The 19,929-nt window shown below is 39.4% G+C and overlaps 1 protein-coding gene across 1 annotated transcript in view; it reads left to right on the top strand.

Annotated features, from left to right (window-relative positions):
- LOC129757824 (putative uncharacterized protein DDB_G0277255) overlaps nt 1-19,484 on the top strand; it is a 97,933-nt gene extending 78,449 nt beyond the window's left edge. The window contains exons 3-7 of the mRNA XM_055755147.1: nt 4,821-4,930; nt 4,998-5,130; nt 5,197-5,395; nt 5,499-5,717; nt 16,843-19,484. Of these exons, the coding sequence (XP_055611122.1) occupies nt 4,821-4,930; nt 4,998-5,130; nt 5,197-5,395; nt 5,499-5,717; nt 16,843-19,206 (3,025 nt within the window). The 3' untranslated portion in view covers nt 19,207-19,484. The remainder of the gene's footprint in view (nt 1-4,820; nt 4,931-4,997; nt 5,131-5,196; nt 5,396-5,498; nt 5,718-16,842) is intronic.
- The last annotated feature ends 445 nt before the right edge of the window (nt 19,485-19,929 follow it).

The raw sequence follows: 19,929 nt of genomic DNA, 5'->3' as shown, positions 1-19,929 counted from the left end.
TTGCCAATCGTTGTCCCCTAACCCATTGTTGCACAGCATGACTTAAATTGTCAATATTTCAGCTGTTTTTCAACTTTTCCTCAAAAATAATACTGAATCATGTAATTCGGAATGTTTTCTGATGAAATGAGGCTTTTGTGATATTTTCTGCTGGTAAGTGTGTATCTTACGACAGTTTTACTCATAAGTGGCCGTCTAAAAGTTAGATTGCATTTAAACTAGAGGTTCTCATAATAAGCTTCCGTAACAAATATCAGCCTATACGACCTCATGGTGACTGATTTTTAAAATGTGCAACCATTGGAAAAATTCGGACAACATTATGCACGACACAAAATTTGCCTGTGCAACTATTGGGCACAGACAAGCTATTTTAAATCATTTTTTAAATTTTTATGTCACTTTTTTCAAACACTTGAACTTTTGGATCTTGTTGACCAATCCTGTATGAGTGCATCGACAAAAAAAAATCGAGTGAATTTAGTAGAAATTACTAAAATACAGCATAAACACCAAAATCATGTGCTAGCTGTGCAACGATTGGCAAATCACCCTATGCCAAATTTTGGCAATAAATTATACTTTAAACTGGCATCATTATGTTCTCGTTGGTTAAACGTTGGTTAAATAAGGCATCATTATGGTTTCAGTGATACCTACACTTGGGATTATCAAGATATCGGTATCCGTACAGAAAAATGAGATCCAAATTTTGGCTTTGTACCACCTTTATTCGGGAAAAATTATACCGACTTTTACTTCCAAGGCATGATAGCAAATCTAGTTATAATTTTCCCTTAAAAGTCTACCCGGGAATCCATTACGTACTCTTGAGCCTATTAATGATTTGTTTTTCACATTCAAATTCCCCCATTGCGAAATGGGGATTTTTTCCCATGTATAAACCGCAAAGAAATTCAATGTTTTCCTACATGAACCAAATCTATGAAAATATACTTTCCTGTAGTGAAAATGTTCGGAAAAAAGATTGGACATAACATAGTTTCAGACTGTTTAACTTCTAATTCCAATATATTTTGTAAAAAATCAAGACAAACACTTTTATGGAATGAACAATTTAGAAAAATGGACCTATCTTGTGTGATTTTTTCGGAAATCTAATGAAGACTGTTTAAGCTATCACGCGCCTCGAAAATCAACTTTTGACTGATTTTACCCTCGAGACCCCTATATTTTTCAATTAATTATGAAAAAAAGAAGTTCAAACTTGAAAATTTGAAACCAAATCAGATCTATCGTGTGGTTTTTCTTCGAAGATTCGAATTAAGGTCATTTTAACCATCGCACGCATCGGATAATGGAGTTAAGGCTATTTTACCCCCAATTCCCTTTCATTTAAAATTTAGTTGAGAAAAATCATTTTCGAACTTAAAACTTTGGATCAAATGAGACCAATCTTGTTTGATTTTTTTTCAAGGTATCGAGTGAAGGCTAATTTAGCCACCCCACGTATCGGAAACTGGATTTATGGCCGTTTTACCCTCAATTTCCAACATGTTTAATATAGTTTAAAAATAACTTGTCGGACTTGGAATTTTGGAAAAATCAGACCTATCTAGAAGGATTTTTTTCTGAGGAATCGAATAAAGGATGTTTAGCCACCGCACGCACCAAAAAATGGGAGTTGTTGCTGTTTGAATCATAATTCTTCTGAATTTTGTATATATTGCAGAAAAGCATATTTGGACTTGCAAATTTTAAACCAAATGAGACTTATTTTATGTATTTTTTCTGAAGAATCAAATTAAGGCTATTTGAGCGACCGCAAGCATCGGAAACGTGAGCTAAGGCTGTTTTTACCCTCAGCTCCCCTACTTTTTTTAGATTATTTCAGATAAACATGAAAATGTTAAATTAAATGAGACTTATCTTGTGTGGCTATTTGAACCACCGCGCGCTTCGGAAACTGGAGTTATAGCTATTTCACCTTCTTTCCCAACATGTTGCAATTCAATATGAAGTAGCTTTTCCGAACTGGAAAATTTGTACCAAATGAAACCTATCTTGTGTGATTTTTTTCCGAGGAATCAAATGAAAACTGTTTGAGCTATCGCACGCTTACAAGGCTGGTAGCGAGTCACTTTTTAGTGACTTGGTCACTTTTTCTCACTTTTCACCGAAAATAAACCAATGAAAGAGTAATTTGAATTGCGCGTGGTAATATTGACATGAGGCGAAAATTGATTGGAAAATCCGCATTTAATTCCCCTATGTTAGGGTCGGTCCTAATATATGGATGTTTTATATAGGTTTCTTCCAGAGAGAAGATCCACTCATTCACCTAATGTATTCAGAACTCGAGAGGTTAGTCCGTACTATAGTAACCAGAGTGCGCAAAGAGGATGTTTGGCCTGCCGATGCGATACTACCACTGATAAGATACTACCACAGGATATTTTTGATAACGTTGAGAACCTTCTTTCACATGAAAACATCGTTGTTGGAAACGAAATATCAGCGGAGCTGGACAAAGTAAAGGACGTCCAAAGACTTAATTTCTTGAACAAGGCTAGAAAACATTACATTGCTTCCTGCAAGCATGTCCTGACCAAATCAGGGATTCGAAATGCCTTTATAAAGCATTGTCGCTGTCTTGCCCCATCGAATCGAAAATCGAGTCGTAGCACAAATGATATACAGCATATAGCTAAATCTCTTTCGCTAAATATTAAAACGGATCTATTGATAGACGAATGGAATCTACTGAGATGTGAAGCTGATGCGAATGGCAGTGAAAATCTCAGAATAGAAAGTTACTAGAACCAATTCTTCATCATGAAGACATCAGGCGAGGAAATGAAATATCCTTTGGTAATGAAAATTGTCACAGCAGCATTGGCCGTATCGCACGGTAATGCAGATGTCGAGCGAGGATTCTCTACCTCTGGAAGAATACTCACAGATGATAGGTCATCAATGTGCGAAAGAACTTTAAATTCCTTGATGCTCTGATGATTTGAAGTCATCAATAGAAAAGAAGGAGAAAGAGCTTAAAGTCCTTCGAAAGGATGAGGACGAGAAGAGACGGACTGCCAATAAGTCTGTTAAGTTTACAAATTGTACCCACATAGAATAACTTTGATATTTTCATATTCTTTAGAGTGTTTTTGGAAGCAAACACACGACTAAAAAAGGCCATCGGAACCCGTAATATGGCATAAGTCGAGCTAGCTCAAGCGATGTTAGAGGGAGTTTCGACTGTTAGGAAATAGCAGTCTTCACAAAAACGAGCTGCTGACCAAGTTCAAGATACCGTAGAGAAGAAAAATGCGCGTTTTATTTCTGGCTTCTTCGCCAAAAAGCCGAAGAAGAACCGAAGACGGTGGACTTAAATTCGTTTTTCATGATACAAAAAGGAATTAATTTGTAATCCAATGAACATTTAACACTTTGCAGATCAAAAATCATCTTTATTAAACTTGATAACTACAGAATTATCTTTGGCTGATTATTTTAATTGCTTCAAAATCTATTTGGTCACATTTGTTGTACTTCAAATTTACTTTTTTCGTTCTACATTGTCACAATTTGGTCACTTTTTTCGGTCCTCAAAGTCACTATTTGGTCACTTTTTTTTTTTTCAAATTTTGGTCACTAAAGTCACTACTTTTTCATCGTCAAACCGCTACCAGCCCTGCGCTTAGTAAAATGGAGTTATGACTGGTTCTACCCTAGATTCCCCTATATTATTCAGTTAATTATGAAAACAGTAAGTCTGGATTTGAAAATTTTGAACGAAATGAGTCCCATGTAGTTTGATTTTTTTTCCCGATGTATCGAATGAAGGCTGTTTGAGCTACCGCACGTATCGGGATAATGGCTTAACTATTTGAAGAGATAGGGGAATCGAGGGTAAAACAGCCATAACTCCATTTTCAGATGCATGGGGTAGCTCAAACACCCTTTATTCGATTTCTCCAAAAAAAACACACAAGATAAGTCTCTTTTGATTTGAAGTCCGAACATGCTTTTTCTGAATTAATTGAAAAAAATAGGGGCGACCTTTCCCTAGAAGATTTATTCTGTTCTACAAAACCTTGTGTAGAGCCTTTTTACGTTTCTTAATGGACCTTTCTTAATACCGGATCTTAATGGACAAAAAGTGTTACTTTACTTGAGATAGTGGAAAAGTTTGATGATGGGATAAAACCTCCTTACATAAAAACTTATTTCTGGTTTGTTGGTTGATTCCAAATGTTATTTCAATATTTCAATCATTTAAATGATATTTATCTCAATTTCGTTTTAAAACTTTTTTAGAATTGAAATTCATAACCATTACTACCCTACCGATAATTCGAAACATAAATAATACCCATTCTCAAACTAAATATTGTTGTCGCCGATTTTTGATTTCGTTTTGAAATCGATTCAACAAAATATGTGGCGGCGTTCAATCGATTGGACCGAATCGGTCGGAAGCAATGTTTTCTTTGGGCGACCTTGATATTATTTTCTGGTCCTGCCTGCTGGCTTCTCTCTCTGGTTCTTCTAGTCAGCTGTTTTCACCGAGCTGGACGTCTCGCACAGATGATGATAACACCTTTTTTTTCGCGTTCGCTGCCCTGTTATCGGTCAGCCTGTGAAGAATTATCGTTTAGAGCAGGTTTGATTTTTTGACTGTTTACCACTGGGAAGGTGACTAAACGTTTGGTTGAAAATAGCAAAAAATCTGTAAAAGAGAATATTCATTTATTGAATTCGAATTTTGAAAAAAATCAAATAATTAAAAAAAAATATTTATCGCTGCTTTTAGAAAGTGACTTATATCCTTTCCATCTCTCGATTTTTTCTTCCAGCGAAAACTCCAAGAAACAGATAGTGGATATTTTGGAAAAAGTTTCCATTTTGCGGCCCCCTGAACGTTTACTTTTGTACCTGCGTATGCCCGGTGGTTATCCAGAGACAGGTAATTTGACAAAAAAATTATTCGATTAGAATTTTTGGTTTAAGAGATATTTCCTCCTTATAAAAAGATCCCCTGCGGCAGTCTCAAAACCCACTGGGAACACGTTCCGAGATTAACCACACCATCAATTGGGTTCGGTCCCATCTAGAACACGACCCTAACGTGTCCATCCCAAAACAGGAAGTGTACGATGACTATACGTAAGTTTGATTGTTGGCTTTAGGAGGGCAGTGTTGCCAATATTGCTTTTTTATATGTTTCTACAGTTCCTACTGCGAGAGAATCGACATCAAACCGCTGTCTACGGCCGACTTCGGTAAGGTTATGAAGCAAGTATTTCCCGGTATAAGGCCGCGGCGTCTCGGTACCCGGGGCCATTCCCGCTATTGCTATGCCGCCATGCGTAAAGCCACCAAACTGGCAGCCCCGAAGCTGCCTGATCTCAGCACCGGCGATAGTGGAGATGTAAGATCTAAAAACAATTTTTTCGAGAATGTTTCAAGAAGCTTTTATCTTTGGGTCAAAATTAATCGAACGCTCTATCGCTGTCTTTAAATTTCTTCCGCAGAAACCGGAACAGGAAGAGCAGATGCCCACGGATGAGGAAGCCTGGAAGGTGATCAAGTTTTGGGCCGAAGCTATGCTGCCGAGTGCTTTCGGGAGCATCAATGAGCTGGCCGGCTTCATCACCCGAAACAATCTTAACTCCCCGGCCAGTATCGCTAGCCGGCAGTTGTTGCAGAAAAAGTTGCTGCAGCGAGAAAACAAGGAGCGCAAGAAGTTGACGGTAAGTGTTTTGGTCATGTTTTTCCTGAAATCTTAATTTTAATAGGTATTCTTTAAAACGAAATTCAAAACAAAACCAGTTGATTGGTGTAGTTCCTACAAAATGGGGCTGGTATTTTTTTATTGGTTTCTTGATCTCAGTTAACGTGCATTTTCTACAGCTGAAAATCTGTAAACTTCTTGATACTTCAGTCAAGTTGGTGTGACTGCACGAAAAAACTATAGTCCGGGTAAACGCGGAATATCTGGCAAGCTTATCATACCATCACTGAAGCAACACAGTGATGGTATGATAATTCGAATATGAACAGCTTCAAAAGAATGGCAATATTATATGTGAAGAGAACCTTTTAACATAAGCAAGAATCCTAAATGGGATCTTTATAATTTGATGGCAATCTGATACAGTGAGCGAAATAAGAATAGCACCACTATGTGTTTTGCTTGTTAAAATATGAATGTTTGAAAATCACCAAAATTTTCTTCTATAAATTGTTTTGAATTGTTTAACGGATAAATCAAGCATAAGTTCATTTTTTTTTTTGGACGTTGCAATTGGCGTTGAGGACCAAAACTATGGAAAAAGGGTGCGAAATAAGAATAGAACCACTTGTGTTTTTTCAACAAAAACAAGATTATTTCAAAAAATTTACTGTGTAAGAGTGAATAATAATGCTTCTACGAATTATTTGAATAGTTTACTGTATTTTAAGGAGTTTTCTAGAATTTCAAAGATTTTCAAAGGTTTTAAAAGGGTGTTTCAAGAGCTGCTCCTTTAGCGTTTAGGAATTTGATACTTGAGCTATAATACTTTATCAAATCGCTTTATTTCTTCATTATCATTCATAAGTATGATGCAAATTGACGAAACATAGATTTGATGCTGAATTTGAATAAAAAAACAGGCTTCAAATTCAAAAATACTAATGTTTTTAAATAGTCAAACGCTATTTCTTTAGTTTCAAGTCATAGATGGCAGCACTATCTTGCAATTAAACCGAATTGATGCCCATTTTCGAATATCTGGGATTAATTCAGGTGTGCTGGATGATTTTGGTCGAGAAATAAGTACTTGGTACCGTGTGACCGCATTGGAAATTCTAAGATCACAATATCATAAAATAAGAATTCACCGATAATCAGAATAATTTGGTACTTTCCGATGGAGCTTGATGAACCAGATAACTAGCAGTATTATTGGTATGATTTGAAATTGAATCGGAAGTTGAGATGTGCCGGAATTTCGGCAGTGTTATATTCTTGTGCTGGTGTTTTTTTTGCTAATCCGGAAAAGATTTCTGCAGCGTGAACTCCAACAAAACTGTGTTTGAAAACTACATCGAAATGATGAATATGGGCCTAAATAAACCTGAAAAATCAATATTGAGACTTAATTTTGTATTAACGGCAAGATAGTGCTGCCATCTATGACTTGAAACTGGAAAAAGTGATGTTTATTGAAAAAAAATCTAAGTTTATGAATACCAACCCGTTTTTTCTGATTTAAAATAAACCGAAAATGTTTGATTCATCATTTTACGTCATTTTAATGAAAAAAGTAAGTACTTTGGTAAAGAATTACAGCTCAAATATCAAATTCCTTAGTTCTAGAAGAGCATCTCTTAAAACACCATTTTAAAACCTTCTAAAATCTTTGTAATTCTAGAAAACTCCTTAAAGTGCAGTAAACTATTCAAATAATTCGTAGAAGCATTATTATTCACTCTTACACAGTAATTTTTTTGAAATAATCTTGTTTTTGTTGAAAAAACACAAGTGGTTCTATTCTTATTTCGCACCCTTTTTCCATAGTTTTGGTCCTCAACGCCAATTGCAACGTCCAAAAAAAGTAAACTTATGCTTGATTTATCCGTTAAACAATTCAAAACAATTTGTAAAAGAAAATTTTGGTGATTTTCAAACATTCATATTTTAACAAGCAAAACACATAGTGGTGCTATTCTTATTTCGCTCACTGTACGTTATCAGACAAAGAATCTGTACAGTGATGGACACACGCGGGAGTTGATAAGACGACCAAGTAGTACAGAAAATGACAAAGATATGTATAAACAAATTTCCAAAGGATAAATTGTCCCTCCCACTTCAAAAGATGCCTATGGGGTTGAGGGAGGACCCAAATGAGCCTCATGGGACCATCACAAAAAAAAAACACTTTAGAAGCCAAAAACAGGATATTTGGAACACGTTTAAATTGAAATATAGGGGAAAGTCGGGTAAGACGGAAACAGTGGGTAAAACAGAAAATTTCATTATTTTGAAAATTACAATGTTTGGTACAAATCTAATGATGGGAATATGTTCGCCTAAGTATATCAACACTTTCAAGATCCTTTGTTTATTTATAGCAAGAAAGTTCTCATGAAAGTTAACAAAACAAACAAAAACTTTGAGGATCCATTATTTGATGTAATTTTTTCTCCTCATAAAAAAGATCATAACTCGCAAAATGTTGCTAAGGCTGGTAAGACGGAAACCTCAAGGTCGGGTAAAACGGACACATAAGTTTCTCCAGGTATTTTAAATTTTTCATCGGTTTGATCCTCCATATGCCTTCAAAAGACCTTGACAAGAGCAATTGTCGGTCGAAAAGCACTCACCATCTCATAAAAATTGTAAAAACAATGTCTCCGGTGAAGAAAGCGCGTATAGAATACGGAATTCCGAAACCTCGCTGTTTCGTTTTTAGACTCGGACCAGTTGATTCCATTTTGGTTTAAATCGTTTTCATATACTGAACTCGCAAAAAAAATTTATCTACTTTTACAGCAATTTTTGCGGCAAAATGTACCTTTTCTAAGCAGTGTCCGTTTTACCCGACCATTTTTGAAAAGTATAATTTGCAAGCATTTTTTAAATAGCTATAAAACAGTCTGATGAAGGAAATTTACTAACTCCAATATTTAATGCAATAGCATTAAACCTGTCCATCTGTACGAAAACTGCGATGAAAAAAACGATATCTGATTTTCTATTACGATTCTTCCTTATGGGTGTCCGTCTTACCCGCCTTTCCCCTAAAGAAATTGAAGCATTTTAGTATGTTTTTTTTATTAATTAATCTTAGCAGATGATTAAACATTTTAACACTTACCAAAATATAAACTAGTGTCTGCAAATTTAAACACAGTCTTAAAGATATTAACCCTCTAAAACCTAAATTTTTATCGCTGAAAAATTCATAAAAGTTGTATTTTGTGATTAACATCAACTAATGTTTTACGAAAAACCATATTCATGGAAAATATTTGATTCATCAAACAAAATATTTTTAGGGAAGTTTTTTTTTATAATCGTTAACCAACCTTGGTTATGTTTTTTCTTTCAAAAGATCAATTAATATGCTATCCATGTGACATTTAAGGCTAAATTTTTTTTTATAATTTTTTTTCAGAAAGAAAAACTTCATGAAACTATGTTTTCTAAGACTTCGAAAATGATGATTTTTTGGTAAAATTAGTCATTTTCTTATTTTTGAAGGTGATGGAAAGTATTAGAAAAACATGAGGTATTAAAGAAAGAAATAACATAAGCCGTAAATATCATGAATTTTTCGAAAAAGTAACAATAGCTCACCGGCACCGTGGTGAAATTGGCTTACGCGTCGTTGTACTGAAGCGGAGATTGCGGGTTCAATTCCTGCCGGTGAGCTAGATACAACAGATACAAATCATGGTAAACACGGCTTATGTTCTTTCTTTCTTTGATACCTCATGTTTCTGGTACGAATTCATAACATTAGTATTGAAGTCACTTTCTTGTTTTTAAGCTTCATTTGGCTTTAGCGAATGTCCTCTGCATGTCAAACTGCTGGCATCATTATAGAATCCTAGAACATTATTTTATTTATATGGTTTTCCGTCTCACAACACAGTCTGATGAACAATATTCCTCCTATTCACTCGGTCCATAACATTCGTTCTCCAATTTCTCGATTACCGTCAACTGGGGCAACATGCAACAATTTTCAACTTCAATGGCTTCTAAAATCTTAATGCTTACAGATAATCATACCTCTTGTTCATAAAAAGTTTTAAGGTAGATGGATCACCAAACTGACGTAGTCAGAAAAATTATTGATTTCACCAGTTATTTTTAAATTTACAAAAACATGCGATTTTCACCCTACTAAGAAAAAGGGGTAAGTTGCAACAAACTCTGTAATTTATGAAAAATCAAATGAAAACGATTGAAAATTCATAGTTTTTGATACATTTGTGATGTCATAACGCAAAAAACACCAATTGCAGTAAATTTTGGTTTTGTTCGAATTAAATTTTTAATTTTTTCTGACAAAAATGTTTTTAAGAAAAAAGTGTTAATCTTCTGCATACTTTTAGGGGTAAAAAATACTACAAAATATTCTATTAGCTCAAATCATGAAAATAAATCTTGGAATGGATGAAATTTTCATGTTAACTAACGCATAATGCAAAACAATCATATCCCAGCATATGGAAACGCGATTTATGAGATTTAGTTCCGATTTGCATTTTGTTGCATTTTACCCCAGACGGGTAACTGAATTATAAAAATATTTGTTTAAAAAAATTGAGTGATTGCTCGAAAAATATTTCCACATGATCAATGTTGGTATAGGATGAAGAAACCAGTATAAAGTTTGTAAGTGATATTATCAAGCCAATCCGTCATACTGGGTAAAGTTTTTTACGGCATCGAAAAATGTTAAAAATTGTACATTCATTGTTCGATTTTTTAAATTTTATATGAAAATCAAAAACTTAAAAAAAAACTATCTTATTATTCAAGAAACTATGTCATCATCATTTTGTAATCATTAAAAGATAACTTTATCTCATTACATTAGATTAAAAATTGAATCTGTGTGGTGTTATATAAATGTTGCATTCAACCCTGGGCTTGTGATATAGCTCAGTTGGCAAGTCTGTTGTCTCCTGAGCAGATGTCCGCGAGTTCGAGCCCAAGAGTAAACATCGAACACAGTTGTACCGGATAAGTTTTTCAATAACGATCCGCCAACTGTAACGTTGATAAAGTCGCGAATGCCATAATGATGGTAAAACGACTATAATCGAAACAAAAAAAAAAAAAATTCAACCCCGCTGTTGCATGATGCCCCGTTTGACGGTATCTCACATTCGCTAGATCACGTGCCACTTGGTCTAACCACCTTGCACCATGGTAACTGGCTCAGAGCGTATCTGAGAAAGTATCGTTGTTCTCTTTCGATCCTTTTTCCTGTAAAACCTGGTTGGGTGCCTAAATTTGCACTGCGCAAGAGCACAGTAAAGTTCTTTAAGACTACAATAGTAGTCCGTAAGGACGGCTAAGGACCGCAAAGCCTTCGGCTGTTGTTGTGGAAATATGTTGCAAGAAGGTGAGCTTGTTGTCCAACATTAATCGAACGTCCTTGACGACAGATGAACGGCTTAAACAAGTCGATAATATTTCGTACTAGAAGTTCGATGGTCGACATACACCTGTGAACGACATGACACTATATTTGGAAACATAATGACGTTTTAATCGTTGATAAACAAAAAGAATATCAACGGTCCCAGATGACTTCCCAGAGGAACTCCAGTAATGATTTAAAAAGTTGTCGAATTAGCGTTAGTCGTACGTAAATTGATTCATTTACATTGTTTTTTCTGCGTAGCTGAGTACGTGAGACCTTTTAAGTCCCACCAGTCTTGCTTCGTAACACTCCTTATCCTCCACCAGAGTTATGTCGATGGGGCCATCCGATCCGGTCTTTCAGCCACTCCAATCAACGACGAATCATGGAACGATCATGAATTAGTGTGGATCTATGTTGATTTAGGTAGGTACTCGAAAGCTCTTCGTCAGGGTTTTATAATACCTACCCCCTGATCGTGCCAAAAGCATAACCTTCGCAGAGTCGTTTTTCCGCAGCCTTTCCCGACGGCATTCTCATTAGTGGCGATTTCAACCTGCCCGGATTTATATTTGAGTTCCTCCCTGTGCGGTTTTTTGTTTGCTTATCCAGCGAGATCTTCATTTACTACGCCCTCCAGTTTGATTCTCGACTCACTCAGCACAGCAACTAACTAGCAACTAAGAAGCCGGCATCCTTTTTTCTCGATTTCAATGAACGCCGATTTTGTCGCTATTTCACAAACGCTTGACGCCATCGACTGGGATTCTGAACTCGAATCTTCCGATCCAAACGCCGCTGCTATGAAGTTCTCCCATATCATCAACTACATCATCGATCGACCCAAATCGTTTTGGCAGTACATTAAGGACCAAAGAATCGGGCTCACCGTCCTACATGTTTTTGGAAGACAATTTGGCTACTTCGGATCGTGATATTTGTAACTTCTTCGCTGACAAATTCCGTAGTACTTTCGATTCTGGTTCAATATTCACGGACCAGTTGCGACTAGTAACGTCTCACGTTGCTTATGTTTTTTGAAGTCACGGGCTCGCAAGGCCCGCAGCTAACCCCACTATCTCGCAGGAGGACCGTCGTGATATTGCTGTTTTGGGTCCCAAACACCACTAGGACGATCCACCAGGAGATCAAGACGGTGGGGGAAGGTCCCGAATCCTACTCCGCCGCCTAACGCTATGGCGCGCCACAAGCAAACAGATTCGTGGGAAGTCATCAGGCCGGCTTCATGGAGGGACGGTCAACGAAGGACCAGATATTCACATTACGGCAAATCCTCCAAAAATGCCGGGAACACCAAGTCCCTACGCACCATCTATTCATCGACTTCAAAGCCGCATACGACACGATCGACCGTAACGAGCTATGGAAAATCATGGACGAGAACGGCTTTTCCGGGAAGCAGATCAGACTGATCAAGGCGACGATGGATAGAACGCAGTGCTGTGTGCGGATTTTGGGTGAATTGTCGAGTTCATTCGAATCGCACAGGGGGCTTCGACAAGGTGATGGTCTATCCTGCATGATGTTCAATGTGGCGCTAGAAGGTGTTATTCGACAAGCGGTGGGTGAAATGCGGGCACGATTTTTAACAGATCCAGTCAACTTATGTATCTGCTTTGCGGATGACATTAATATAGTCGGCAGATCATCTGCGGCTGTGGAGGAGATCTACAGCAAACTGGAACGCGAATCAGGAAGGATTGGGTTGATGATTAATACGTCCAAGACGAAGTACATGCTGGCCTGCGGATCCGAGACCAACCGAACCCGCTTGTCCAGCAATAACAAGGTCACAGTCGACGGCGACAAGCTGGAGATAGTCGAAGACTTTGTCTATCTCAGCTCACTGGTGACGGCAGACAATGACACCAGCCGTGAGATCCGGCGGCGATTTATCAGTGGAATTCGTGCCTACTATGGACTCCACAAGCAACCGCGGTCGAGAAGACTTAGCCCTCGCACGAAGTGTAACCTGTATATGACACTCATTAGACCGGTTGTTCTCTACGGGCACGAGACATGGATATTGCTCGAGGATGACTTGCGTACACTCGGAGTATTCGAGCGACGAGTGTTAAGAACCATCTTTGGCGGTGTACAGGAGAACGGATTATGGAGGCGAAGGATGAACTACGTGCTCGCGCGACTCTACGGCGAACCCATTATCCAGAAGGTGGTGAAGGCTGGCCGGATACGCGGGACATGTTGCGAGAATGCCGGACGACTGTCCTGCAAAACAGCGGTTGCACAACGAGCGAGGTGGTTAGACCAAGTGGAGCGTGATCTGGTGAACGTGGGGTGCCCGAGAAATTGGAGAACGATTGCCATGGACCGAGTGAATTTTAGGAATTATGTTCGTCAAGTTATATCGTGAGAAGGAATACTATGTAAATAAAATAAAATAACCATCTTGAGGGCGACTATTTACTAAGCTGAAATCCAGTCTTTCTGCGGGTCCGGATGGCATTCCAGCGACTTTCCTAAAACGATATATATCACATATGCTGCCTCCTATAAAACCTGTTTATTGACTACAAAAAAGGTGACAGGAAGAATGTTAACAATTATCGCGGTATTTCTGCCTTATGTACGATTGCCAAACCATTTGAGCTGGTTGTATTAGATCCATTTTTCTCGTATTGCAAATCTTATTTCTCAAACGAACAACGTGGACTCATGCCTAAGCGCTCCACGACAACAAACCTGACAAGGCTTTCGACAAGGCAAACCACAAAATAGCCATAGCCAAACTAGATCGTATCGGTATTTGCGGCTCTTTACTGGAATGGTTCCATTCTCAGCCTCTTCTGGAGTACCTTAAGGGAGCCACGTAGGACCCATAATTTTCCTGATCAACTTCAACGACGTGCTGCTGCTTCTCTATGGACCAAAAATTGCGTATGCCGACGACTTGAAAGTGGCTCCCGCTATTGGCTGATTATGTTCTTGGACATGAGGCAGTTTCACGAGTTGAGCATGTGGAAGACCTTGGTGTGATCCTGGAAAAACGGTTGGGTTTCAAGATCCACACAAACTACATCGTTGATAAAGCTTCCAGATGCCTGGGTCTTTTATTCCGCATGACAAAAGACTTTAAAGATATTTATTGTCTCAAGAGTCTTTACTGCAGCTTGGTTCGATCGTCCCTCCCTTCTACCAAAATGGCGTATCGGAGCGTATTGAGACCATCCAGTGGCGTTTTTGGCGTTTCGCTTTCTGGAACCGGAACTAGCAAGACCCGTTCCGACTTCCCAGCTACGAAAACCGCTGTCGCCTTATCGACATCGACACGCTGCAGGCCCGCCGAACTGCGTCGATGCTTTCGTCGAGAACCGAGTGCCCCGCACTGTTTGAGGCATTCCAACTCAGCGTAAGATCTCGAGGCTTGAGGAATCGTGATCTTCAGCTCTTTGTTCCTCTTCGACAAAACAACTACGGAGCTAATACAGTGCTAATTTGTGCAATAAGGACATTTAACCACTTCTCCGATCATTTTGATTTTGACGTTTCGAGGAAATTATTCCGAAGATTAATCCTTAGTGCTTGAAGTATAGTTTATGGTAAATTCCGTGTAATTGTAGCTTGGCTTTAACTTTTAACCTATCATTTGGATCAATATGTGATCTGTTGATGAACAATAAACAAACAATAACGATGGGAATAATGCCCGCGATGACAAAAGCTGCATCTGCTGATATGGTCCTGTATGCACAGGAAACTCGCATGGCTATCAGCCGTGTGCTCCGTAATTTGGATCTGTTGCGCTCTACCTCTATGGCGGAGCTCCAGGCCACTCCTCCGGCTATGCAAGGAGACGTCTCTTGCTACTCTTTGGACCATGGCAGCGAAGCGATTGTAGACCATTACTGCAAGGTATTTCAGCTGCTGTTTCGAAGATGTCGTGTGTCCTTTAACAGTAATTTCCATGTGCACAACTCTTTTGTTGGTCACGAGCAGAACTTCGGTTTTATGGTGAGCTATCTGAAGCTTAACTCTCTCCATCCAGGGGCCAAACCTTTCTGCAGACACCGTTGCAAGGTCTTCTATCTCTCCGTCGTACGAGGTTAGTGGTCACTGCCTGGGGCCATGCTGCGGGAAAAGATGTGCAACGATATCGTCAGCGAATCCGACTATCTTCGCGCCTGGTGGTAGTTTCAGCGTTAACAACTCATTATTATACACGGCATTCCAAACCACAGGTCCGAGTATGGAACCCTATGGAACATCCGCTGTTACGACAGTAGATTGTAACCCAGTTTCGGTTTCGTACGTCAGGACTCGATTTTCGAAAAAGCTTGCTATTAGCCTGCAAGTATTGGGAACAGCTTCACAGCTAGCATTGTTGAAGGCATTCTTAACGTCGATCGTCAAAATGGCGCAGTGACGAACACCTGTCCGCCTATTTTGATTTGCGCGCTTCGCGTACTCTGTCACCATTCGGATGGCATCCACCGTAGATCTCCCTTTCCGAAAACCGAACTGTCTGTCCAACAGTCCACTTTCGTCTTCTTTGTAGATAATAAGTCTGTTGAATATTATCCTTTCCAGAAGCTTACCAAGGGTGTCCACTGTCCAGCAGACAAATGGGTCTGTACGGTGATAGCTACCCTAAAGAGTTTGACACTGTATCTGAGCATGGGACTTTCACTTGCATTCACGTCCTAGTGCTTCATACCAATAATTAACTAGTTTATTGCTATGCTAGCAAAGCTTTCATCGCCTCTTTTTCAACTTCGTTGTAGATTGCTGAAAGATTCCGCTTATTCATTTTTCCGATTTTTTTTAAATCCGATTCCAAAGCCAGTATTGAATTCTACCAATAGAGCAGTTATTCTTAGTTTAGGTACATGCACCTGTACCATACAACTAAAATCGTGAAACCAACCAGAACCACATTGTTGATTTCAGCGAGTGCAGTAGCCAATTGAAAGTGAAAAATTTGTAGAACTTGTTTTTAGAAAATCATTCGATTCGCGTTCAGCTGTTTTATTCTTTGCTAGCATTTAAGGTTGGTGTGCTCGGTCAAAATGTACCCCCAATTAATTTTTTGTTGTTGCCGATAAGCGAAGTAGATAATCAGACCTGCCTTTTTTTCCTTACTCATATGTTTTGATTCTGCTCTGTGGTCGTTTCTTTTTATATTTTGATATCAGCTAATGTCTTGATTGATTTTTTCCTCTTGGCTGTGTTTATTAGAGGTGATAAATAAAGTAGTCCTAGGTTACGTTTTGGGACAACAATTTTGCTTTCGTTTTGCACTTCACCGTATTGGTGAAAAATCCCCGTTTTATCTTGTTGATACAATTCAGAAATTTTTTTATGAGTTTTTGGTTACTAATCTCAAAGAATTAATAAACCGATAGAAATTTGAAATATATCATGGAATTATCAAACTTCAGTTAAATTATAGAATAAACTTTTTTTTTAACAATTTTTAATATCAATGATCTAGACGTCATATTCCTGTGATACTCTATTGGTGTTCTTCAACTACACCACGTGATTCTTGTTGTAGAAATGGCAAGTCTTCTAGGATTGATATTCTAATCCAGGCTTGCAAAAAATCTGTTTAAATCTTTTTAGCGACTTGCGATTTTCAATTATTCATAGCATTTTAGGATTTTTAAACGTTATTTACCGAGTTTAAATACATCAATCTCCAAGTAATAATCGATTCTTTCTTCATCCTTTTTCAATCCAACAGGCCGCAGCAATGAAAAAGCGTCGACGGAAACGTCGCAAGACTACTTCCGCCAGCATCGACTCGGAGGTTGCCCCATCAGAAGCTGATGGTCCTGCTACACCGATGCCACCCAGAGCATCTCCGTTGAAAGGACAGCACCCTCCGAATCTGCCGTCCGTCGGTGATATTCTACAGCAAACGATCAAAAACGAACAACCGGAGTTCACAGACGAGGACAATAATAACAATCCTTCGGTGGCCCTGTCCAAACAGCAGCAGCAGCAACAGCATCTGCAAGTACAAAGTACAAATTTTAACTGTGATACCAACAACGGATCCCTGGCAGCTGTAGCAGCTGCAGTGGCGATCCGGGAGATGCGGAGCCCTGCTGAGTACAATATTTTCTGCAAGAAAGTAAGACAAGCACAGCAACTGAAGGCCCAACAAATGAGCCAGCTGCAGGCACCAAGCCAAACTTCTCAAACGATCCCGGGTCCGATAAGGCCTACAAGTGCAGCGGCAAAGCGGGCAGCTACCATAGCGCAGTTAAATCGCCAAAAAAGACTCCGACTGCTGCAACAGCATCAGCAGCAATCGATCGAAGCACAAAACAATACTGCTCCCGCGTACGATGAAATGGGTAATTTGATACTCATCGATTCGAATGAACTAGTTACCAGCAGTAGAGACGACTTCATCATTCCTCGCGAACGAGTCATCAGCATTTGTAACATGGACAAAAATGCATTGGACGGTTACCTGAACTGTGACGAGGAAAATTCGCAAGACCAGGATCAGGAGCTGCTGCAGTACTTCCCAGACGAAAATCAGGCTGATGGCTCCAATAACGCATTAAGCATGAACAGTTCAGGTATTGAGTCGAGTAGCGGAATCGGAAACTCCTTGGAACACAATGAAAACTCGTTGAAGCTATCCCAGTTGAGAAGTATGCTGGAGCAGAACATGAACGCAGGCGGAACGGATAAGGTAGGTGGACAACTTGATAGTTTCGATGGGGCCAGCATAGGGCAGCAAATGAATCTTCAGCCTGGATCAGCTGCTGCTTCATTAGCCATGCTATCACAACGTCATCAGGGGAGTTCTGTAGGTACCTCAGGTGAAGGAGCAGCCTCCAACAATTCAGGTGTTAGAAATAGCTCGGTAAAAGTAGAGAGTAGCTTTAACAGTGTAGGTAAGAACGCAGTAGGATCGTCGGGTCAAAGTTCTGCGCCATTACAGAGCCCCAATGGGCGAAGGAAAAATTATAATTTCGTTCCAATATCAGCGGGTCCGCAAAGTCCTAGAGGCATATCGCACAAAACTACTCAGCAGAATAGCACCCCGAATGCTAGTCCTTTTGTAAGCCCTAGAAATACTCCCATTCATCGAAAAAATAAACCCCCGAGCAACGGGTTAACTGTCAACATTTCTCATCAGGGTCAACTTCCTGGCTACCAACAGCGACCTTCGTTCGTCAAGAACGAATTTCCTTCCTCCGCACCACCATCTCCTTCACTGATGCCAAATTATAGATTCAGTATGAATCCCAACAATTTGCATTGCTCGAACAACATGATTCCTTCCTTTCAACCAATTTGTGGACCATCCTCCCAAATGCAACCTCATCCCAACTTACCCGGGTCCCTTGAATCCCGATCGAGCAGTGTACCTCTAATACCCAACTACGAGGCGTTCAACCATTCAAATTTCACTTCTGTCTCTCAAACCCCTGTACCTTCGGAATGTGAAGATTTCAATGATCCCAATAATATCCTGGACATGTTGACGGAACCTTCCTCTTCAGATAACATTCAACAATCGATCAAATTGGAAGAAACCGAGCCAAACATTGCAGACATTCTGGACCAGGATGACATGTTCCAAAAAACCGCTATCTCCTCTTTCAACAATCTATCACGATCGGTACCTTCAACACCTCTCCCACACCAAATATCCTTCAATCCTTTGAACGCTCAAGGATTCGCCACCCTTAACGCTTCCAATTCAAAATCACTCTTCGAGCTACCGAAGTCCGTTCCTTCCACTCCCTCGATTTCCCTCAATAACGGAAACAGAGAACAACTGTTCCTATACAGTCCGGAAACTTCTCGTGATTTTCTCATCAACGGCAACTCGGTCGAACGTAGTAGCAATGGGAAGTTGAACTCATTCTACCAAACGCAAGCGGCGACCGGAAACAACCCTAATTCTTCATCAACCACTAACAACAACAACAACGGTAGTGTCCCAACAAACAGTGTAACTCATTCGGGCAACGCCTCCGCCAACAACGGTGCCACGGCACCAGAAATGTCCATCCTCTCGGACGGCATCGAAAGCTTCACGGAAGCCCTAATGGAATCCGACACTCTGCGCTATCTGTAGAATCACACAGAAGGCACCACTTCTTCTTAGAGAGGACTTGTCTAAAATCATTCCAAAACCTCACACATAACTAACTATATACTGATTCATCATTCGCCGTCGTCGTCGCCGTCGTCTTGTAGCGTCTTACTACATTGTAGTTATAATGTAAGTACACTTGTTGCTTTTATTAGTAATTTATTCTCCACGTGCCGCGGTCTGTTTTGCTGGGGCTTGCCGGCAGCCTTCTCATCACACCTCATTCCGTCAGTGGCTCTTTGCCCCTCGATTTGAATCAACCAGGCTAGAGCATCTGCTGGTGTTGTGGGTTGGGTGCTGCTGCATGAGCTGAGCAATGACCACTAGATTTTTCGACGCCACTAGCCAGGCTGCTGGCCTATGGTAGAGGAGGGAGGGGGTCTACGTATGTACGTACGTTTGTCGATTTGATTTGTGCAGTTTTGGATGCGCTTTCCTCATGGCACATTTAGCGCAAAGTATTTTGGTAAAGTGTTTCATGTTTTAGGGTTTTATTTTTAAATCTGCCCTTAAAATGTCGCAATCAAATGACGATTAATGGGTTGTGGGATTTTTTTTTCGCAAATTAGAAAAAAATAAACACCAATTTTTGTTTATTTTCGACGATTGACTTAACCCTAGATTTTCCTCTTAAAACTAAACAACAATCCTCTAATCCCAAATAATCATGACGAAGTTTCTCCCTAATTCCAAGCGTTTATAGAA

The sequence above is a fragment of the Uranotaenia lowii genome, chromosome 3 (assembly GCF_029784155.1).
Source record: "Uranotaenia lowii strain MFRU-FL chromosome 3, ASM2978415v1, whole genome shotgun sequence".
In the NCBI taxonomy this organism is placed as follows: Eukaryota; Metazoa; Arthropoda; class Insecta; order Diptera; family Culicidae; genus Uranotaenia; species Uranotaenia lowii.
The sequence above is the reverse complement of the archived record's forward strand: the minus strand, read 5'-3'. Positions and strand labels throughout refer to the sequence as shown.